The sequence below is a fragment of the Babylonia areolata genome, chromosome 21 (genome assembly GCF_041734735.1).
Source record: "Babylonia areolata isolate BAREFJ2019XMU chromosome 21, ASM4173473v1, whole genome shotgun sequence".
Lineage (NCBI taxonomy): Eukaryota > Metazoa > Mollusca > Gastropoda > Neogastropoda > Buccinidae > Babylonia > Babylonia areolata.
The window spans coordinates 51,923,788-51,948,385 of NC_134896.1; the positions used below are offsets into that span (position 1 = coordinate 51,923,788).

The 24,598-nt window shown below is 40.9% G+C and overlaps 3 protein-coding genes across 5 annotated transcripts in view; 2 read left to right on the forward strand and 1 right to left on the reverse strand.

Annotated features, from left to right (window-relative positions):
- Positions 1 to 2,371, forward strand: part of LOC143295760 (D-aminoacyl-tRNA deacylase 2-like) — a 5,375-nt gene extending 3,004 nt beyond the window's left edge. Inside the window, exon 4 of the mRNA XM_076607380.1 lies at positions 765 to 2,371. Within this exon, the coding sequence (XP_076463495.1) occupies positions 765 to 1,090 (326 nt within the window). The 3' untranslated portion in view covers positions 1,091 to 2,371. The remainder of the gene's footprint in view (positions 1 to 764) is intronic.
- Positions 2,372 to 7,122: 4,751 nt separating this feature from the next.
- On the reverse strand, positions 7,123 to 24,574 carry LOC143295687 (S-adenosylmethionine-dependent methyltransferase Rv2258c-like). Of its 3 annotated transcripts, none has more exons than XM_076607307.1 (5): positions 24,443 to 24,574; positions 21,779 to 21,986; positions 19,192 to 19,388; positions 15,427 to 15,546; positions 7,123 to 14,677 (listed from the first exon to the last, which is right to left on the reverse strand). In XM_076607307.1, the coding sequence occupies exons 2-5, from the start codon at positions 21,940 to 21,942 to the stop codon at positions 14,076 to 14,078; spliced, it is 1,083 nt and encodes a 360-aa protein (XP_076463422.1). In that variant the 5' UTR covers positions 21,943 to 21,986; positions 24,443 to 24,574; the 3' UTR covers positions 7,123 to 14,075. The 3 variants fall into 3 exon arrangements, with proteins under 3 accessions (XP_076463422.1, XP_076463421.1, XP_076463423.1); XM_076607306.1 differs by lacking the exon at positions 24,443 to 24,574 and adding an exon at positions 24,056 to 24,158; XM_076607308.1 differs by lacking the exon at positions 24,443 to 24,574 and adding an exon at positions 23,865 to 24,043.
- The window catches only part of LOC143295686 (GDP-D-glucose phosphorylase 1-like), a 28,490-nt gene continuing 28,352 nt past the window's right edge, over positions 24,461 to 24,598 (forward strand). The window contains exon 1 of the mRNA XM_076607304.1: positions 24,461 to 24,591. Within this exon, the coding sequence (XP_076463419.1) occupies positions 24,577 to 24,591 (15 nt within the window). The 5' untranslated portion in view covers positions 24,461 to 24,576. The remainder of the gene's footprint in view (positions 24,592 to 24,598) is intronic.

Here is a 24,598-nt window from a genome sequence, read left to right on the forward strand (position 1 = left end):
ACTGTGCAGGCAAATAGTGAAGATTATTGACTTCTGAAGTATGTGTGGTGGATTTGAAGGTTAGGAATAGTGTAGCGAGCATGCTGTTGTGTTTTGAAATCCTTGTATGTCTGTGATTGTATGTATGGTTTCATAAATTGAAGAAGGGATAAAATGAAAAAGGGACAGTGGAGGGGAAAGAAGAAAGAGGAAAAAAAAAAAAAATGGATACAGATTTAGTGTGAATGTTTTTCAAAAGATGTGAGGAAAATGCCTGACATCAATATGATGTGCATGCTGATAGGATAGCAGTGCGTCATTGAACTGTCGATCCATCTATAACATATGTGATTTTTTTTTCTTCTTTTGACACATGCACATACGCATGTTCACACAGGCACACACACTCACTGAAGAACAATAGCAGCAGCAGCACCGGAATACAGTGCAGTGATGGATACATGTACAACACAGTGCTGTTCACCATGCAACTCATTGTAATACAGTATTTGATGATAATATAGCAGAAAATTATGCACACAGACTTTATGTATTTGTGGTGGATCTTTTTTTTTCTTTTTGACACATGCACATATGCGTGTTCACACGTCTGCTCACACTCGCTGAAGAACAATAACAGCAGGAACACCAGAAATACAGTGCAGTGATGGGTGCATGTACAATGCAGAACTATTCACCTTGTATCTTGTTGTAATACAATATTTACTGATAACACAAACAGCATTAGGCCCACAAACTTGATGTGGTGTGTGGTGGTTCCACAGCCAAGATGGCCCTGTCGGTACGTCTGAGCGAGGGGGACAACGGGAAGCTGGTGTCAGTGTTCGACCTCCCCGGGGACATCCTGATCATCCCTCAGGCCACGCTGGGCGGCACCCTGAAGGGCAAGGTCATGCAGTACCACAAGAACATCGCCAAGGAGGAGGGGCAGCAGCTGTACGCAGAGTTTGTCTCCATCTTCCAGAAGGTGTACGAGAGAAGTGAAAAGTGTGCTGCCGCAGGGACCGTAGTACGTTTCGGGACGTACGGGAACAGACAGGTGTTCAGTTGTCAGACCAACGGACCTTACACCCATTTGATCGAGATCTGATCTTCCGGGATGCATTGCTGTCTGTTTATAGAAATAAATGCTTGAGGTTGAATATTCTTTTATTTATTTATTTTATTTTTTTTTGAGAAGTGAGGAAAGGAGTGCAGAGATATTTTTGTGGAGCACCTGAGTTTTGTGATTTATTTGTGCAGCATGAACAGTTCTTTTTTTTTTTTGGCTGGATTCTGTGTTGTTGTTTTGTCTTTTTTCCTGTCTTTTGCAACGAGTGGTTTCTGTTTAGTTTGTTGGATTATCGCTTTTATGGTAGAAGGTTTAACTCTCTCCATACGAACGGCGAAAGAGACGACGTTAACAGTGTTTCTCCCCAATTACCACCATCAAAATATTACAAGCTGAGGGTTCTTACACTGAAGAGGTGAATGTTGACAAAGAATACCACAGTTCTGACGACGGAAGCTAAAGGTTGGATCATTGAGACACCCACTGGACATCTGAGGGGTCTGTGTAGAGGAGAAGAGAGGACTGGCTGTACTGAGTGAGTTAATATGTTTGTAAGAGTTCTTTTCTTATGGATCTGATCACAAATGGGCTTGCTGCTCCGGCCTTGGAAAATGCTACTCTTAAACAAGAAAGAACTGCTTGCAGATTTAACCGATGGTACAAAAGTATTAAGACAGATGGTGTTGTGTCTGTTAGACAGGCAAGTGGGTCATTATTGTGATTCATTTATGCTATCAGTACAAAAGTCTCAAGGCAGATAGCCTGTCTTGTGTTTGTTAGATATGCAATGCAAGTACATCTTTGGTTGTTTTGATTTTCCCTGATTGTTTTCAGTTTGAATGCAAATATATATATATATCAATACATGCACTTTGTTGTCCATACTTTGATACAGAGATTTGCTTTTTGGCAGCAGCAAGCGTCCAACATAAAAAGAAACAAACAAAATGAAATAAATGAAAAAGAAAAAGAAAAAGTGGAAGGCACCTAACAGATCAGTTTCAGTTCCTGAAGGGGTTCATGTTGGTGGTTACACCAACCACTGGTCCATTCTTATCTCGCCTTACTGGCCTCTCTGTTGGTCAGTATGTCTTTCTGAAGAATGAACCTTAAAACATATTCTCTATTCTGCACGAGTTGAGTCACGGTTAAGTATGTGTAATTAAAAGGAAATTTTCTATCTAAAATTACGTTTAAATAACATACTTACTGTGACCCAAATTTAAGACCCTCCCGTCCTCCCCGCTTCCTGTTCTCCCTGCTCGCTGCACTGGTGATGGCATATTGCCGTCAAAAGAGGCGCTAGTCAGCGGGACAAAGGGGAGGGAGGTTATCGGCCATTTATTCGCTTATTTATCACCATTGTTGTCTTATTTATTTATTTATTTATATTTTATTATTATCATTTTATTAGTATTACTAATATTATTACTACTACCTTTTTCTATATTATAATTATTATTTATTTATTTATGCAAGCTTATCTATTATTTATTCCCCCGTTTGTTTGTTTTTTGGGTTTTTTTTGGGTTTTTTTTCTTTCTCAAGGCCTAAGCGCGTTGGGTTACGCTGCTGGTCAGGCATCTGCTTGGCTTGGCAGATGTGGTGTAGCGTATATGGTTTTGGCCGAACGCAGTGACGCCTCCTTGAGCTACTGAAACTGAAACTGAAACTATCGGCCATTGTACTTTCGTTTTCTCCGCATAGGCGGATAGTAGTTTGCACAGGACAGGAATGTCAGACCCCTGCCGGAGTCTGCACTAGTTGGGTCACGGTAAGTATGTTATTTAAATGTAATTTTAGATAGAAAATTTCCTTTCTCTTTTCAGTATACCTTTCTTCCATACTTACTCTTTCTGGTTTTTGGTGGTTGTTTTTTTTGTTATTCCTGTATAGATACTCAAACTCTGTACATTTGTTTTTTCAGTGTGTTTTCTTTCTCTTCCATATTTATTGTGTTGTTTTTTTTTTGTTGTTTGGCATTGATCCTCTTAATCTGCACACTTGTTTTTTCAGTGCGTTTTCTTTCTCTTCCGTACTTTTTGTTGTTGTTGTTGTTGTTTGGCATAGATTCTCTTCATCTGTACATTTGTTTGTTCAGTGTGTTTATTCCATCTAGTAAAGATGGTTTTAAACTTTGTTGTTTTTCTTTCGTTATTTCGTTTCTTATGCTGCCCCATCTTTCCACACAAGTTCAGAGGTATTGGGAGAGACGCTCACTCAGTCTGGCTCCGCGACTAAGCCATTATTGTTGTTAGTAGGGGGCTTAGTAGGTGGTGTCCTAAGTACGTTAAAACAGAACAGGCACCACTGAACACCACCGAAGTGACTCAGCAGCAGTGCAGGGTCTCCTCTGGTGTGTGGCCTCCAGGCGACCTAACATTGATGGTTCCCTGTGGACTGCCGACGCTGAAACTGCGACGGATGAACCCGGGTGTGGCCGTGTATGGGGGAATCTAAATGAGCGGCGTGGGAGTAATGCCACTGAAATGGCGCAGATGATGGGGCAGCAAAAAAAAAAAAAAAAAAAAAAAAAAAAGTGCAGAGGTATTACCCCCTTGCTGCTCAGCCAGTGTCTCCCTTTACACCGACACAGGAAGCATCACTATCAGGCCGCCAGGTGGACACACACCAGAGGAGACCCTGCACTGCTGTTGAATCACTTTGGTGGTGTTCACTAGTGTCTGTTCTGATTCAGCATATAGCGGGCATCATTTACACTGTGGTGGTGTTCACTGGCGTCTATTCTGATTCAACATACACCGGACATCATTTTCTAAGCCCCCCCCCCTACTGACAATAATAAGCACTTAGTCAGGGATACAGAGTTGTTTATAATTCCCTGTGTTTTTATGTTCCAAAATGAATGAAACGTTTTCATTCGTTTAGTTTCAGTGCTTGCGTTGTGCTGAGATTATTTTGTCAAGGGTTTGCCCTTCTGCATCTTTGACTCCTCATCACTCCAGCCCTTGCTTACTTCATGCCATGCCATTTTCTGTCTGAACCACTGATGACTTCATGTCATGCCATTTTCTGTCTGAACCACTGATGACTTCATGTCATGCCATTTTCTGTCTGAACCACCGATGACTTCATGTCATGCCATTTTCTGTCTGAACCACTGATGACTTAATGTCATGCCATTTTCTATCTGAACCACTGATGACTTACTGTCATGCCATTTTCTGTCCGAACCACTGATGACTTCATGTCATGCCGTTTTCTGTCTGAACCACTGATGACTTCATGCCATGCCATTTTCTGTCTGCAATAATCCACTAAGCCCTGAACCACTGATAGAGCTTCATACCATTCTGATGCTATATGATGGTTATGGGGATGATTGTTAATGCTTTCTCATACCGACTGTAGGAGCAATTGATGCTATACGTTAGTTATATGGATGATTGTTAATGCTTTGTCATACCGACTGTAGGAGCAATTGATGCTAATATGTTGGTTATAGTGACGATTGTGGCAATTGATGCTATATGTTGGTTATAGTGATGATTGTTACTGCTTTGTCATGCTGACTGTAGGAGCAATTGATGCTATACGTTGGTTATAGTGACAATTGATGCTATATGTTGGTTATAGTGACAATTGTGGCAATTGATGCTATATGTTGGTTATAGTGACAATTGATGCTATATGTTGGTTATAGTGATGATTGTTACTGCTTTGTCATGCTGACTGTAGGAGCAATGGATGCTATATGTTGGTTATAGTGGCAGTTGTGGCAATTGATGCTATACGTTGGTTATAGGGATGATTGTTACTGCTTTGTCACGAGGACTGTAGGGGCAGGTTGTATTCATGTCGATGTTTTTGATCTGGCAAAGTCTTGGGCTTTCTTGCCTTTGTACCATCTTTTTCCTTTCCCCCCCGCCCCTTCCTTTCCGTATGTTATGTATTTTGAGTTAGTTTGCGTTTGTTTTATGTGTTGATAACTGCTTGTTTGTTTGGTGCTGGTATTTATTTTCGCGTTGATATACTCTGTATGTGTGTGCATATGTTGTGAGTTTTAATGTTTTGCATTGTTGAATTTTATATCTAGTTAGACAGTTCCTGGTGTGGCCGTGTGCGGTCGACTGGACTGAAGGTAACAGAGTCAAATGAAAAAGTGTGTGTGGTGTGTGTGTGTGTGTGTGTGTGTGTGTGTGTGTGCTTGCTTGCATGTGCACATGCATGCATGCATGTCTAACAACAGCATCCTGACCAAACAGTGTTTAGCAATGACCATCTTTATAGACAAATCAAAACATCTGGTTTTTTTTTAACTGCTCTCACTGTGAACAAAATAATTTGAGAAGCTGTTTTCTACTTGTTTAAAAAAAAAATTTTTTTTTTTTTTTTTAGTCAGTATCACAATAAGTCTTATTCGCAGTGTTATATAGTCAGTATCACTACAAGTCCTGCTTACAATGTTACAGCATGAACACACTCAGTCACACACACATTCCCAGCTCTGTAATAACTAGGTGGAAGCAAAGGCTTAGAAGTGTCATATGAATTCTAGCAATGTAAGAAATCCTTGTTTGTGTCAACATGATTTTAAGCCGCCATCATTTCCAGACTTTGATGCAGTGTATTGTTAGCAAGGTTAAGTGTTTGCAGTTCCATGAAACGGTCCCCAGTTGCAAATAATTTATTAAACAGAAAAGAATGAAGCAGAAAAATACTAACTTTGTTCAGTTCTGGGTTCATTCCAAACAGCTCCATAAGTGAGCTTTAGTTTTTCTAGTCAACACATGCACATAACATCTGTTTGCTGTACCACGTCGACAGTTCCTTTAACTCACTCGGGACGACAAGTTTTCTCCCTTGCTTTTCCCCACAGACGGCCCAATTTGTAAGGGTTTGGAAAAAAAATTCAAAAAATACAAAATACAGAGTAAGAAAATGAAACTTTCAGAACTGGTTTATTACTTGTTGAGCTATTACATAAAAAAAAAATCAACTTTCTCATCTTATTTTTACAGTTTTGCCATATGTAGAAAATACTGCCAATTTTTCACCCCGAATCACCGTACCCATGCTCGCTTTCTGCATTAAATTCGCTTTCTTCTTTGTCATCATCCACCTCTTCAATGTCCGACCCTTCAGTTTGTAGCATTTCAAGTACTTCGGCAACCCTAAAATGTTGCCGTCACTGCCTTGTTCGTTTCACAACATTCTGAGAAGAGCCTGCTTTGCTAACAGGCTGGCATGCGAGCAGACGACCGGTCAGTGACTTTGTCAGCATGTGTGTGAGATGGGCCACACATGCCAGGCTGACCAATCATACTGTTCAATTGTGGAGTGACCCAGAATAGCGCACTCTGCTTGGCTAATCACAAAATCACATGTACAGCGCGTGATGGAATTTTACTTTCGGAGAATGCTATTCCATTCCTTCGTCCGAATCCGAATACGTTTTGTGTAAGAATGCGTGAGCATTCCTTCATCCGGAGAGAGTTAACTGTAAATCCTTGAAACAATGAATCTTCTTCAAAGTTATAATTGCTGAATGTGCTTGTGTTTGTTGTTTACTTTGATGTCTTTTCAGTGAAAGTAATGCTAAGTGAGTCATCGGTTGTGTATGTGTGGGGTGGGTGGGTGTGCGGTGGGGTGGGGGTTCATATGAACGCACATATATGTCCACGTGCATGTGTGCGTACACACTCTCATGTACGCAGGTACACACACGCATGCGCGCACTTGCACACACATAACGATGCATGCACATGCAGGGACACACACACACAGTTGTTTCACTCTAAATCATAATGTAATAGTGTCTTACCCACATGTTTTTCTTTTTACATAATAATTGATGTGTGCAGGGTGATCAGTGAAGGGTGTGTCAGTTGTTCTTTTTTTTCTCATTGATTTTTACTGACGGGTATTTTAAGTGAGCCTAAAGAGAATTTTCTGTTTTGGTTGAAGCAGACAATAAAGTATTTTGAATTGAATTGAAAGAGAAAGAAAAAAAAAAAATATATATATATATATACTCCCTGAGCTAACCTATTTGTCACTTCTCATGTCAGTTATTTGCTGAGTCGCTCATTAGTCAGACACACAGTATTAAGTATATAATAACAGCATATTTAATGAGCACTTTTCAGGGATTATTTTATTACAGTACCAACATTCATAGGAGTCAGATTCAAACAGATCTTCAATGTTTCTTTTTGTCTTTTTTTTTTTTTTTTTTTTTTAAACAAGTCACAAATTACGTCAGAATATTCATGAGTTTTTATTTTCATGAAAATTCCCAGAATGAAGCAAGTCAATTGTATTTCAGACAACACTTTACTTCGCTGATGACTGCTTGTGTTTGAGCGAGACTGCTTGTGTTTGAGTGAGACTTTGTTAGCGATTTTGAAAACTGCATTTTGAAGTGATGTTTTGTATTTGGAAAAGAAAAGTGTACAAAATACATTTTACCAATCTTGTGTGTGTGCTGTTATTCACGTGCACATTTGCCAGTAAAAAGAATTAAAATATTGAATTTACGCCTATGATAGAAATGATTTCACCTGCTGGGACTGACAGAATGAGCCTGGGTGTTGGTAATGTATCCTTAGGGAAGAGTGGCCTGAGAGTAATCTATGCCAGTCAGAAATCATACTTGGTCATCAGTTCTTCTTCTTCATTCCTGGGCTGCAACTCCCATGTTCACTTGTATGTACAGGAGTGGACTTTTACATGCATGACCGTTTTTACCCCGCCATGTAGGCAGCCATACTCCGTTTTTGGGGGTGTGCATGCTGGGTATGTTCTTGTTTCCATAACCCACTGAACGCTGACATAGATTACAGGATCTTAGACGTACATGTTTGATCTTTTGCTCGTCTATACACATGAAGGGGATTCAGGCACTGACAGGTGTGCATGTATGTCAACCTGGGAGATCAGAAAAATCTCCACCCTGGTCTGCATGTATGTTGACCTGGGAGATTGGAAAAATCTCCACCCTTTACCCACCAAGCACCGTTACCGAGATTCGAACCCAGGCCCCTCAGATTAAAAGTCTAATGCTTTAACCACTTGGCTGTTGTGCCCATCGGTCATCAGTGAATTGTTGCACAGACCTATACAATTTTCAGAAGACTAGCTCGACAATGAAGTTGAGAAAATAGCTAATATGTATGTATGTATGTATGTATATAAAATTCAGAAACGTTTCCATGAATTTTAGATTTTCCTCTCTGTGTGTGTATGTGTGTTCATGTGTGTGTGTATGTGTTCATGTGTGTGTGTGTGTGTGTGTGTGTTAAAAAAACAGAGAGAGACAAGACAAAATAATAGATAAACACTGGTGCGCTTTTTTTTTTTCACGCAATGCTCATCCTCTAAGTAGGGTGCACACCACGCAGGACCAAAGGCATTTATAAGCACGATGACGGGCGCAATAGCCGAGTGGTTAAAGCGTTGGACTGTCAATCTGAGGGTCCCGGTTTCGAATCACGGTGACGGCGCCTGGTGGGTAAAGGGTGGAGATTTTTACGATCTCCCAGGTCAACATATGTGCAGACCTGCTAGTGCCTGAACCCCCTTCGTGTGTATATGCAAGCAGAAGATCAAATACGCACATTAAAGATCCTGTAATCCATGTCAGTGTTCGGTGGGTTATGGAAACAAGAACATACCCAGCATGCACACCCCCAAAAACGGAGTATGGCTGCCTACATGGCGGGGTAAAAACGGTCATACACGTAAAAGCCCACTCGTGTGCATACGAGTGAACGCAGAAGAAGAAGAAGAAGATAAACAAGATGGTTATAACATAGATAACAGAAACGCATACATCAAAATATTAAAATCAATATTGTTGTTGGGTTGTCAAGGAATGAAAGAAGAAAAAACAAAAACAAACAAAAAACAACATGCATGCATACAATTACTGCATCAAACAGCAAAACACTATAGATCATTTATACACAAGACATACACAGTTACAATCACTGAAGAATTAAAAAAAAAAAAAAGAGGTGGAGAGGCTGGCTTGGAAGGTATGAGGGAAAGTGAAAGAGATGGAGAAAAGAAAAAAAAATTATACACACGAAGAATTTTCAGTAAACCTGCATATAACCCTCCACCTACCCATCACAAAAACAAACGTTTTCAACAGACAGAATGACCTCCCTCTGCCCCTCAAAAGAAAAAAAAAAAGCAAAGGACATTTCTGACAAATGACTGAATATTGGTATGGACAGAAATTAAATCTTGTCTGAAAGTAAAACTCATTACTGCCCTTTCTTGGCAATGGTGTCTGTGTTCGCTGTCAACAAATAAAATCCAGTGGCGATGCATGGCAGTCTAACAAAGGAACACAGCTCTCAGTGTTCACTGACAACAAGTATTCAACAGCCAGTGGCGATGCATGGCAGTCTAACAAAGGAACACAGCTCTCAGCGTTCACTGACAACACAAGTATTCAACAGCCAGTGGCGATGCATGGCAGTCTAACAAAGGAACACAGCTCTCAGTATTCAACAGCCAGTGGCGATGCATGGCAGTCTAACAAAGGAACACAGCTCTCAGTATTCACCGACAACAAGTATTCAACAGCCAGTGGCGATGGATGGCAGTCTAACAAAGGAACACAGCTCTCAGCGTTCACTGACAACACAAGTATTCAACAGCCAGTGGCGATGCATGGCAGTCTAACAAAGGAACACAGCTCTCAGTGTTCACTGACAACAAGTATTCAACAGCCAGTGGCGATGCATGGCAGTCTAACAAAGGAACACAGCTCTCAGTATTCAACAGCCAGTGGCGATGCATGGCAGTCTAACAAAGGAACACAGCTCTCAGCGTTCACTGACAACACAAGTATTCAACAGCCAGTGGCGATGCATGGCAGTCTAACAAAGGAACACAGCTCCCAGTGTTCACTGACAACAAGCATTCAAAAACAGTGGTGGTGGAAGGCAGTCACAGCCAACAGATTCAGCGTCAACATGTGTGCAAGACATTTCAAAAGCACCACAAGTCATATGCATTACATTAAAAAAACACACATTTTCCGAGGAGAATTGTAATAAGCACATGAAACTTGTTAACGAAAAAACAGATTTTCTAAAAATGTTGCTGGAAATCACACTATATTAAGTGTTCATCCGTAAATAAAACATATTTCAATGAATATTCTATTCTGTAGATCATATGTATTTGATTATTCATCTATGTTATACACTCTCCTTGATTTGGGGGCTTCTTTATTATTGTAACCTACTTTGTTTATATTTGAAGGTCGTTTTACATGTTTTTAGTAATGTTTTTATAATGAATGTGAAATGGAGACTGATGGCGGACGCATGGATGTTTGATGCAGCTGAGATTGTGTGCTTCCTGAGCATATGGAAAAATCAGCTGAACGGCTTATGCATGTCTATATTTGTTCTATATAAAATTTAACTGTGTGCCACCACACCAAGCATCTCCATTCAAGGACAATAAATTATCTTGTGATCTTGATCTTGTGTTCTATACGAGATATTATTACAATTGAAGAGATCTTGTGATCTATACTAGATATTATTGCATTTGAAGAGATCTTGTGATCTATACTAGATATTATTACATTTGAAGAGAAACATCCCTTCTGATTCATGCAGATCATTCTAACCCTGCCAGGCAGTAAACACTACCAGGTCATCAACAGTGAAGTAAGGCTGTTTTATTTATTATTTGTTGATTGTTGCTTATAGTCCAGCTGACCGCACAGGGCCATATTAGGACAGTCAAACCATACAAATGCTCAACCACGTCAACACAAACCAGTCGCATCTACGGAAAAAAAAAAAAAACCCCAAAAATCACCAAGACAAAACCCACAAAGCACAGTTCATGACATTAGCTTAACCACTAAGGCCGTTTGAAAGGGGTGAAGCCAGCATTTAAAAAAATTTTTTTATCCAACCTCTTGCTTCTATGCAAGACACTTGCCAGAAGGGTTACCACAGCTACAGGCACAACGCCACATGTGTACAGCCGCAAGAACACAAAATGTTCTTGTCACAAACCCAGCCCCCCCAAAAAAAAAACCCACCAAAAAAAACAAACCCAGGAGACAATGATAAAAATGTTGAACAATCTGGACCACCGCCATTCAAAAAAGCAGACCGGGGCACTGTTCAGATCACTGCACGTTTACTTCTGTCCACTGGAATATATCATTTTCAAAATATGTCTTTGATGGGCGCAATAGCCGAGTGGTTAAAGCGTTGGACTTTCAATCTGAGGGTCCCGGGTTCGAATCTCGGTGACGGCGCCTGGTGGGTAAAGGGTGGAGATTTTTCCGATCTCCCAAGTCAACATATGTGCAGACCTGCCAGTGCCTGAACCCCCTTCATGTGTAAACACAAGCAGAAGATCAACTACGCACGTTAAAGATCCTGTAATCCATGTCAGCGTTCAGTGGGTTATGGAAACAAGAACAAACCCAGCATACACCCCCTGAAAGTGGAGTATGGCTGCCTACATGGCGGGGTAAAAACGGTCATACACGTAAAAACCCACTCGTGTACATATGAGTGAACGTGGGAGTTGCAGCCCATGAACACAGAAGAAGAAGAAGAAGAAAATATGTCTTTAAATCTCGTATTTTTTACTTTTTTTCTTCTTCCTTTTTTTTTTTTTTTTTTAATCACATAAGTTTCAGTTTCAGTAGCTCAAGGAGGCGTCACTGCGTTCGGACAAATCCATATACGCTACACCACATCTGCCAAGCAGATGCCTGACCAGCAGCATAACCCAACGTGCTTAGTCAGGCCTTGAGAAATCGCATAAGCAATTTGTTAAATATATAGCATTGGCACACTGGTCCCGATAATCACATCAAATTAGACAAAACCATTTTATCTGACCTTACCCCCCCAAAGCAGAGTATGGCTGCCTGCTCCTCAGGGTACATACAAATGGTCATACACGTAAAAAAAAACCCAACACATACATGTATGTGGGAGCTGCTGCCCACCAATGCAGAACAAGGACAAACTCAATAATATGACTGCAACAGAAAAATTATTTCAGAAAGTGAACACAGGGAATATGTTTTGAACAAAAAGTGTGATTCTTTTTTTTATTGCACTGGTTAAATATTTCAAAAAGTTAAATTTGAAAACATGAAAAACATGACGTTCATTTGAAAACAGGGAACATATTTTCTTATTCTGCAAGTCAAAGTAACAAAAAATGAACACACACACACATACAAACAACCCCCCAGCACACACACACACAAACGCAACTTTTAACTGCATAATCTGTTGGACTTTCTTGTGTCAAGAGCTTTTAATTCTAATATCCTTTAGAAACTTTCTTCACATTCAGTCAGCAATGTGAGGTCTCTAGAATGCTAAGTTTTTTTTGTTTTTTGTTTTGTTTTTTGTTTGTTTCGTATTTATCTTTTTTCCATGTGACTATCTATGTGCATATAAATGAATCAAAGATCTTTTCAATTTTTTTCCCCCCAATATTGTTGTCATACAGCTATCTTACTGTTGTTCTATTCTATAACACGTATAATTCCTATGCTTTAAGTGCATAAAATTCACACAGATTTTTTCTTTTTTGTTTGACCTTCATTTGTGTTTAAATTTCAAGGAAGTGTCAAACTGAGGGGAAAAAATATACATACATGCACACACATATATATATATATGTACATATATATATATATATATATATATATATATATATATTCCTTCCCCCACCCCTCTCAATTTGACGCTTCCTTAAAATTGAAACGGAAATGGCTGTCCCCATACTTTACTCCCAATAGAGTCCCAGCACTGAAGATTTTGACTTTCATGGGAACTCAGCAATCGCTGAATAATTAAGTCCATCAGTTAATTAAGGCAGGTGTCTAAGCTTATTATGAAAGCCCAGAATGCTGAGGCACAAAATCTAAAAAAAAAAAAAAAAAAAGGGGGTGGGGGGAATGAAAAAAAAAAATTGATGGATATTGATGATGATGTTCCATTTACGTTTAGGATGAGGTGGCATGGCAATATTCAATATTCCTTTTTTTTTTTTTCTATTTTCTTTTCAATATAATACATACTGGTCAGGGAATATAAACAACACTCTAAAAGATTTTCCTATCGTGTATAAGTATTATGCTCAGACACAACGCTCAAGCCTCACTGATAATGTTGTGAAATATTCTCGGGGAAAAAGAGGGCGCTAGCCAGCGGGACAAAGGGAAGGTTACCTACTTCCGGGAGGTTATCGGCCGTAGTTTCGTTGTCTCCGCATAGGCGGATAGTAGTTTGCACAGGACAGGAATGTCAGAGTCTGCACTAGTTGGGTCACGGTTAAGTATGTGAAATTAAACTTTGATTTATTTATTCCCTCTTGGTAATACTGCTTTATTTTCAGAAGACATTTCACCATTGAAAACACTCCATTCATAGTTATATCACAAACAGATTAACATGCCTTTGTAATCACCCAGTTTGCTGATAAAATCGTGTTAACAGATAAAAATATACCTGAATCAAATCAGCTGATTAAAATGTCTTTTTGATCATCCAATTTGCTGATTAAATCATAAGACACATTATGCCTGAGTCAAATAAGCAGACTAACAGGTTATTATTTTTTTTTAATGGTCCAATTTGCTGATTCAACCTTGCAAACAGACACATTATGTCTGAATCGTTTCCCACTTCCAGGAGTAAAATCCTTCTTTTTCAGAAACAGAAACAGTTTCAGTTTTGGTAGCTCAAGGAAGTGTCACTGCGTTTGGACAAATCCATATACACTACACCACATCTGCCAAGCAGATGCCTGACCAGCAGCGTAACCCAACGCGCTTAGTCAGGCCTTGAGAAAAAGAAAAAGAAAAAAAAAGGACTACTATTACTACTAATAATATGTATAAGGCGCAAAAACTTGATGAAGTCAACTATAAGCGTACAAAAAACAAAAGAAAAAAAACACAAAAAAAACAAACTAATTAACTAACTGACTAACTAAATAATAATAATATAATTAATAACAAACTTCTTTCCATGAGACAGCCTGCCTAAGAGGAGCACTCCGCATCTCCTTTCCCTGACGGCACAGTTCTACGCTTCTGACAAACGTGGTACGCAAAGTAGGGCTGCTTGGTGGAGGTGTGCACAACTTCCAGCTGAGACTGACCAATCAGAGCGTGAGCGTCCTCCACGCTCCAGGCAGCCCCTGGTCCCAGAATGCCCCCCTCCCCGGCGCTGGCCGGGAGACAGAGGAAGGTGCTCAGTCCGTACAGCCCCATGGTGGCGGCGTCCCCAGCGATGCTAGAGCGATCGTGCGGGGTGTGAATGTCGCCAATAACGTACACTCCCCCGTCCTTCAGGCATTTGCTGATCTCGTTGAGGGCTTTCAGCGGCTCCGAGAGGTCGTGGATGACGTCGTAGGTCAGCACCCAGTCGTAGTGACTGTAGAAATGGGCAGGGAGGTGAAGGAGGTCGTCACAGGAGAAGGTCACATTCTTCAGTCCACTCTCCGCTAGGTGGTGCCGGGCAATGCTGATGCCCTGGGTCGAGATGTCGCTGCCATGGAAACGGCTGTTGGGGTAGCGTCGAGCCAGTTCCAGCACCAGCACTCCTGTGCCACAGCCAAAGTCGACCATGTCGATGCCCTCATCTGTCATCACAAGATTCTGAATGAAGACTCTAATGTTACATAGTTTTCTACAGTTATACAAAATCAAACTGAGCATCTGGTCATTCGGATGAGACATTAAACCGAGGCAGTTATGCCTCCTTGAGAAACTGAAACTGAAAGTTATACATATGTACAGACGCAGACACACAGACACACACACACACACACACACACACACACAGCACAACACCCTTCTCCATCACCCTCTCTAATCCCTCCAACTGCACAAACACGTATCTATCAACTGCCTTTCACACACACACACACACACACACACACAAAAAGACTATCTAAACTGATCTAAATGATTTCCCACTGCAGCAGAAACCACTGATCAATCAGCTTTCTTTCATTTTACTGCCTAAATAGCTTTCATTTTAGGCTCTGGCAGTATAAAAATGTTAATAAATCATCATCACAGCTTTCACTTTGCTGCTGGCCCAACGGTAAGCTTATAATTATTTATTTATTTATGAAAGCTTATCTATTATTTATTTACCTTTTTTTTTTCTCTCAAGGCCTGACTAAGCGCGTTGGGTTACGCTGCTGGTCAGGCATCTGCTTGGCAGATGTGGTGTAGCGTATATGGATTTGTCCGAACGCAGTGACGCCTCCATGAGCTACTGAAACTGAAACTGAAAACTGTAAGCTTCGGTCTGTCTCTGATATCATCACAACATGTGAGGTCAAAGGCAGGCAGGCAGACAGGACAGGGACAAGGGACGTACCCAGCTTTTCCGCCAAGCCGCCAACAACGGTGACCATGGTATCCACGGAGTGGGCGGCTGTGGACTCCCTCATCACGTGGAACACATTGAAGATGTCTGGGTAGTCGGAGTGGCTGACCCCTGAAAAACAGTCAGAGTTTCCATTACCGTAAAGTTCGGTCTATTGAGCTCACTGGTATATAAGCCGCACCCACTAAATTTTGAAAAAAATTGAACTTCATACACACATGAGCCGCACTGGCTTATAAGCTGCACTTATTACCGGTACTGGAACAGGTACTGATACTACAGAAAAGCTGTCAATACTGTAGGTTATGAAATAAACATAGATGGAAACATCACAAAGAAAAGCAATCGAAAATACTGCTAGTGTCACACACAAAAAAACAACAACAAAAAAACACAACGAAAATAAGATCCATAATTTAGGGAAAGTCAAATTTATTCAACGTTGTCCTGCTCACTGAATCCACTGAAATCCTCGTCTTCAGTGTCTGAGTTGAAGAGAACCAGCACAGCTTCCTCCGTCATCTTGTCACTGACTTCAACCTCACTTTCACTTGATGAACATAAACGCAAGATGGAGGTCGCTGCTGATTGGTCGCTTGTGCTGTCGTCTGCTAGGTCAATCGCCTTCAATTTGAAGGCTGCACCATAGGCATTACATCTCGTTTTCGGCATGATGAGGGTGTGTGCTTGAGCAGAGTTGACAAGAATGCTGATCTGAAGGCTTTAATGTGTGTAGATCTGATTTTTAAAACGTGAACAGTTAGCACACTAACCTGAAGCTCATCCAAAAATTCATGAACAGAAATCATGATTTTGGTGAGTTGAAGGGCAGCTAAAATTAGACGAGAACGTGACACTCCCGGGATCGTTACAATCCTCAGATAAGCCACATCATTGCATAAGCCACGGAGGCTGAAACTGGGAGAAAAAGTCACGGCTCACAGACTGAAATTTATGGTACTCAAGACGGCCTCACGGTGTTCGGACAAATCCACATACGGTACACCACAACTGTAAGGTAGATGCCTGACAATCAGTATAACTCAACATGCTTGGTCAAACTTTAAGTGTAGGGTCTATGGATATATATTTATGGATACCTATCACAGTGAATTTTTTATAGAGAATTTTGCCAGAGGATGATGTTTGAACTGCCATGAGTTCTTCTTGAGTGTGCCAAGTGTGTGCTGCATATAGGACCTTGGTTTATTGTCTCATGTGAATGACTACATGCTCAGTTTGATTTTCCGGTAGAACCTGGGACACAGGGTGAGACCAGAATTCAAACTGAGACAGACTCTCAAGGACGCTGTATTGGCCGACAAACATCTTAAGGATTCTGTCACCTTCACCCACAGTTTCAGTACACACACACACACACACACACACACACAGTGTCACCTTCACCCACAGTTTCAGTACACACACACACACACTCACACACACACACCCTCCCACAACCCCTACCCCCATGTTTTTTTGTTTGTTTTTTTTCCCCCGTCTAATATCACTTCAAGTGGAAAGACGTTAAACTGAAGACAACAACTCGCGCGCACGCACACACACACACACACACACACACACACAACTGTGAGAACATGTCTTCCTGCTTTCAAGCACAACAAATATTACATGAGACACTCTAACGCATGCGCTCAAACATGTAGATTTCAAAAGACAGAAGGATTTTCAAAGTAATTTCCTTTTTGTTCGTCCTAACTTCTGTAACCTATAATTTTAAACGACCGTTTTCATGCGTTTTCATTTCAGGCATGTAAGAAATGACATGCAGTACCTCTACATGTTGTTTATTCACCCTTCTAATGGAGTGGTCAGTTTAAGAAATGATGCAAATGAACATGAATCCTGCTTGTTGACTCTTCTTCTTCTTCTGTGTTCGTGGGCTGCAACTCCCATGTTCACTCGTATGTACACAAGTGTACACATGTACAACCGTTTTTACCGCGCCATGTAGGCAGCCATACTCTGCTTTCGGGGGCGTGCATGCTGGGTATGTTCTTGTTTCCATAACCCACCGAACGCTGACATGGAATACAGGATCTTTAACGTGCGTATTTGATCTTCTGCTTGCATGTACACACGAAGGGGTTTCAGGCACTAGCAGGTCTGCACATATGTTGACCTGGGAGATCGTAAAAATCTCCACCCTTTACCCACCAGGCGGCGTTACCGAGATTCGAACCTGGGACCCTCAGATTGAAAGTCCAACGCTTTAACCACTCGGCTATTGCGCCCGTCACTTGTTGACTCAAACTGCCATGTTTCTTGTCTATCTCTGCAAGGTTGGGGAACCTATCAACAGAACAAGCGGCCCTCTCAGACTATTATCAAATTCATTACGGACCAAGTATTGTTCTAATGTCAAGTGCATATGCTTTAGTAACCTGACAATTGAGCATATAATTTTTCACTGTAGCTTGATGAAGCCTTTTGTACACGAAAGTCTGTCTTCACAAGTGACTGAGAACGTTGATGTTTTTGACTTTTTGCATTCATTATCAGTTGTTTCGCTTGTCAGTTTAACGACTTCTCTTTTACGAAGTCCTTTAAGTAATTTCCTGTAACTGTATTTAGAGGGTTTTTTTGTATGTTTTGTTTTTCTTCCAAATTTCACCCACATTTTTACCCTCATTTGCCCAGTTTCCCCCAACCCTCCATTCATCCACATCTCCCACCCCTTCTAACCGATAATACTCAGATGTATTCATAAATACTTTAACAAAATGTCTTCAATCACCGATATGTGTGACGGGACATTAAACAAAAATTCCTCTTCCCTCTCACTGGCACAGACTGAAGCAGTGCATCACTGCAGACAACTATGAGGGCTCTTCACATCAACAGTGCAACCAGATCTATATATATATATCAATTAACATGGCAACCAACTCTATATCAAAATGGACTACAAGCTACATCAAGTCTACATCAAACTGAGCAGTCACCCCCAAAATACAGTCAAAAACCACTGAAAATATGTGACATAATCTACTAATGTTAACATCACTTGAACTACCTATGAAAAACATCATTAAGGGAATACCTACTTGAAATTAGCATGTCAAATTAAGAGAAGAGAGGCAAGGCCTTCAAGACTCACTTGTGATACACTTAAAAAAAAAAATCCAAGCTTTTTATGTATTGAGTATAATTTCAAAATGTAATGTTTAAGATGAGAAATATCAGTTTAAAGCAAATTAAGTCCCCTAGCATTAATTACAGAGTAATTTCCCTTTTTTACTATCTGCACCAAAACGTTTGCAAAATAAATAAAACTTCCATGCTTAGCAAAAGAAGTTCCTGTTTGAACAAAAAATGATAATAATGACTGCTCTTGTTGTTGGGTCAGAATATCAGATCAAAGTACCAAGTTTAGAGAATACAAAAAATATAAATTTAACAGTAAATGCAGTTTGCATATAATTAGGCTTCATTTTTTTATTTTTTGGTGCCCATCCCAGAGGTGCAATATTGTTTTAAACAAGATGACTGGAAAGAACTGAATTTTTCCTATTTTTATGCCTAATTTGGTGTCAACTGACAAAGTATTTGCAGAGAAAATGTCAATGTTAAAGTTTACCATGGACACACGGACACACAGACACACAGACATACACACACACACACTGACAACCAAACACCGGGTTAAAACATAGACTCACTTTGTTTACACAAGTGAGTCAAAAATGACCCAAGACAAAATGACACCATGGACAATACTGTAAGCACACTGACCGTATGGCCCGTCTTTCCTGAAGCAGGCTTTGACGGCGTCGTAGCGCACAGCGTATGAGGCGAAGAGGCGGGCAGAGATGCCGATCTTGTCCATCACCCCTTTGTGATCTTCGGCAATGAAGTACCTCTCCGGGGACTCGCTGTTCATCTGGATCACCTCCCCTGCCACCATGCAGCCCAGCCATTCCTGTACATACCTGAACACAGCGAAGGAAGCATTTCATGACGCATTCTCTTTCTTTTCATTTTTGTTTTGTTGTCATAAAGGAAAACAATATAAAAACAAACAAACAAAAAAAAACCCACCAAGTTTTCATTCACTCACTCATTCCCTTCACCGCTGGGGTCGTTGGGGGGACATGAGGAAGATGTCATAGCTCGCCACGCCGTTCTGTTGGCAGCTGTCGTGAGGAGATCTGGCATCGTCATTTTGGTCCATTCCTTGACGTTGTCGGACCAGCTCTTTCTCTGCCGCCCCCGTCTGCGCCCTCCCTCTACAGTCCCTTGCAGGATGGTTTTGGAGAGGGTGTTATGTCGTATGACATGATCAAACCATGCCATCTTCCGTCGTTTGACAGTCGCCAGCAGTGGTTCTTGGGGCCCGACAAGGTTGCTGACCAGGTTCCGCACATAGTCATTGGTCTTGTGCTCCTTGTAGGAGATGTGTAGTAGTCTCCTAAAGCATTTGGTTTCGAATGCTTGGATTCTTCTTTCGGTTTTCATTAATATAATCAAAAGGAAAAAGAGAAAGAGCCACAGCACTGGATTTCCTATACAAACTGAACAGCCAACATAAATATGCGCTGAATTTGAAATTGAGATGAGATGTTTAGTTAGTTTACTGTTCACTTAATTGTTGTAACTTGATGTTTTTCTGCATTATTTAACTGTTTTGTAATTGATCTTCTTCTTCTGCGTTCGTGGGCTGCAACTCCCACGTTCACTCGCATGTACACGAGTGGGCTTTTACGTGTATGACCGTTTTTGCTCTGCCCTGTAGGCAGCCATACTCTGCTTTTGGGGGTGTGCATGCTGGGTATGTTCTTGTTTCTATAACCCACCGAACGCTGACATGGATTACAGGATCTTTAACGTACGCATTTGATCTTCTGCATGCATTTACACACGAAGGGGGTTCAGGCACTAGCAGGTCTGCACATATGTTGACCTGGGAGATCGTAAAAATCTCCACCCTTTACCCACCAGGCGCCATCACCGTGATTCGAGCCTGGGACCCTCAGATTGAAAGTCCAACGCTTTAACCACTCGGCTATTGCACCCATCGTTGTAACTGATCATATTTAATAACTCTGTGGCATAATTTATCATTACTATTCTGTCGTATAATTTATCATATCTAAGTGTTCTATCTTGTAATTTATTCAAATTTGACTGTAATATGTTGGAATTTACCACTGTAACTGTTGTGCATTGTAATGTATCATATCCAACTGTTCTGCACAGTAATTTATCATATTTATCTGTACTGTGCTGTATAATTTATCATATCTAACATTCCATATTGTAACTTATCGTATTTAACTGTTCTGTGTGGCACTTGTTATGTTCAACTATTCAGTGTTGCAAATTTTTATACTGTATTTAGCCATTATAAGTTTTAATCAATATATGTTCAACTGTTCTGTGTAGTAAATCATTATATCTGACTGTTCTGTTGTAATCTATCAAATGTGACTGTTCCTTGTTGTAATGTATAATATTCAATTGTTTTGTCTTGTAATTTACAATATATATTTAACTGTTCTGTGTATGTATTACACTTACGGACTTCAGCTCACTAAATTTCAGTATTCAAACACTCACTAAATTTCAGTATTCAATTCAAACAAGTACACATATCTTAAGAGTTAATGTCAAGAGTTCTTATTAAAGACATGACTTGACACACGCATATCCACTTGTACTTAAAAGATGTCAAATCAAAGAACAAACACTCATACCATTGCTTCATTTGTATTTTCCTTTTCATATCGTCATCATCAGACGGGCGCAATAGCCGAGTTGTCTCCCAGGTCAACATATGTGCAGACCTGCTAGTGCCTGAACCCCCTTCGTGTGTATACGCAAGCAGAAGATCAAATACGCACGTTAAAGATCCTGTAATCCATGTCAGCGTTCGGTGGGTTATGGAAACAAGAACATACCCAGCATGCACACCCCCAAAAGCGGAGTATGGCTGCCTACATGGCGGGGTAAAAACGGTCATACACGTAAAAGCCCACTCGTGTGCATACGGGTGAACGCAGAAGAAGTCATCATCAACGCATACTGGTAGCATAGACCTTTGCAGTTTTGTCCTTTGTTATCTATAAATATTGCATGGAATACTTGTCATCTTTCTTTAACTGCAATCCAAGACTTTATCAAGTGGAACATTTTATAACAGGTGCATTAATGGACTAAACAAACCTAAAATTAGTATTAGAAAAAGAAAAGCAGCTCACTCGATGTGGAGTTTGCATCAAACAAGTACCATATATATCATAATACCATTATCATCATCATCATCACTATTATCATTATATCATTACCACCATCATCATCATCATTATCAAAACGCAATTACCGTTCCTTCAGCCCGCCCTTCTCAGCAATTTCAGCCTGTGTCATGGGCTCCGGTGAGGCCATGATCACCTGAAAGATGCCCAGTTCATGCCCAAGGGCCAGGGCAAGAGCCAGCGTGCCCTCATTACCCGTGTCCAGAAGGCGGGTCATCCATCCTGAGGCCATCACGAAGCTTCCGTCCTCGCTTTCCCTGTGGGTGCTGTCAGTCCCTAGAGACACAGGGAAAAGAAGGAGTGGAGTGATGGCCTAGAGGTAACGTGTCCGCCTAGGAAGCGAGAGAATCTGAGCGCGCTGGTTTGAATGACGGCTCAGCCGCCGATATTTTCTCCCCCTCCACTAGACCTTGAGTGGTGGTCTGGACGCTAGTCATTCGGATGAGACGATAAACCGAGGTCCCGTCTGCAGCATGCACCTAGCGGATGTAAAAGAACCCATGGCAACAAAAGGGTTGTTCCTGGCAAAATTCTGTAGAAAAGTCCACTTTGATAGGAAAAACAAATAAAACTGCACACAGGAAAAAATACAAAAAAAAAAAAAAAAAGAAAAAAAAAAGGGTGGCGCTGTAGTGTAGCAACACGCTCTCCCTGAGGAGAGCAGCCTGAATTTCACACAGAGAAATCTGTTGTGATAAAAAGAAATACAAATACAAAAAAGTCAGTCTGCTTTCCCTCTCAATACTAAGAGTCTGGAGAAAGAGAGAAGGAGAGAGAGAGGGCCAGATCACAGACAGGGAGGGAGGGAGGGAGGGAGGGAGAGAGAGAGAGAGAGAGAGAGAGAGAGAGCAGGAAGGAGGGACAGAGAGAGAGAGAGAGAGAGGGGGTCCCTGGGGACACAGGGAAAAGAAGGAAATCACTCTGCTTTCCCTCTCAAGACTATAAGTGTCTGGAGAAAGAGAGAGGGAGAGAGAGAGAGAGGGCTAGATCACAGAGAGGAAGTGAAGGAGAGAGAGAGAGAGAGCAGGGACAGAAAAAGAGAGAGGGAGGGAGAGAGAGGGAGAGAGAGAGAGAGAGAGAGGGAGGGAGGGAGGGAGAGAGAGAGAGCAAGAAGGAGGGACAGAGAGAGAGAGAGAGAGAGAGAGAGAGAGAGAGAGAGAGAGAGAGAGAGAGAGAGGAAGCTAATACTTACCAAACAAAAATGCATAACAGCCAAATTTAGCCATCTAAAATTCTAAGTTTTGAAGTTATGGATGAGATTGTGTATAAAACAGTGTATAATGAGCACTATCTATCTATTGGTGTGTGTGTGTGTGTGTGTGACAAGTGTAAAATAGACATTGAATATATATGTATATATATATATAACATAGATATATATATTCACTTACACATCATGAATCAGTGAATACTTGTTCAAATATCCTGTTCTGTAAAATGAGCTCAGAATACATTCACTCACATGTACTGAGGGTTTTTTTTTTTATGTCCAGTTTAATCAGCGTGGTGAACATAACTACACTTCAACCAAAACAGCCAACAGCTATTTGAACTTAATCCAGTGAAGAACTCAATCATTGACAATCTTCTTTGGCTCACATGATCAGCAATGGAAAGTTAACTTTTCATATGTCAGCAAGTGACAACACACAACCTTTCATGGAAAAAGTACCAGTTCAAAGTAATGCTAAAGATCAAGAATCAAAACATGAATGGCAGTTTCTGAATAATGATGAACCCTCAAAATCAGATAAGGCTGGTTGGATTGGAATGATGAAAACAAGAGGCTAAATGTGGATCCATACACTGATGGTTTGTAAGAATCAAAGCAGTGCAAGCAGATAGTGAAATGTAAACCAGTATGCCCTTCTTTACCACCATTTTGAAGTAGCATGCAGTTGGTCAACATACAGAAAATGTTATGTTTCCAATGAGCATATGGCGAAATTTGGTTCCTGGGCATCCCTTTTCTGTCACACACACACACATGTACACACACACACACACGCACACACATACATGTACACACACGCGCGCACACACACACACCAGGCTACCAAAATGAAGATATTTTCCTTCTTGTCCAAATCATGAAAATGATAAAAGTGATGTGGCTAATAATCGCAAACAGGCGATTCTTGAACAATTACCAACCATACAAACACGCAAGAGTAAGCGGTAGTTTCAATGTGTTTTCATCTGCTCGGCGTGTCACGACGTTCGAGAACAACACTGGTGTGTCGAGTGTGTACACTGTGTGTGCGGGTGCAAATACCCACGCGCTCACGTCTTTTACACAAATATGGCTGAGAAACAACTTTTTTTTTTTTCGAACAAATACCTACTCTTAGAATACGCTCCTATATCTTTCTGACTTTCCAGAGGAAGAAAACACGGAAGCTAGCTGTTGCACAGTGCACCAGACATGTGTTGATTCGATAAAGACGCAGTGTGTCAGATCACGTGACCATGACGTACATGGACGTAACACGTGTTTTGTCAGGTAGAACCCAACCATTGGCCGACTCAAAGGAGGGTCTTTTGTCTTGCAAAAGTAAAACCGCAACAGAAAAAAAGTAACAATGATCTCAAGACTAATAACTCTAACTTTATTATCCATGCTACATAACTGAAGACAAGAAATCAAAGTACGTCACAGGTCGTGCCGCAGCTTTGTCATAACTTTGTGTTATTCTAAACGGACTCCTAAGTCAGACTGTTCGTTCGGTTACCTGGTAATTGATAAACGTGTCGCGCGTTAATTTCCACTCGCCCACTATCGATTTGCACTTGCAGTAGAGCTGCTGTCTTTCACCGGCTGTCAGTAGAGGCAAGAAAATCACACGATTTTGCCTACCCTGTCGCCATGCATCGACCGGAAGTAAGTG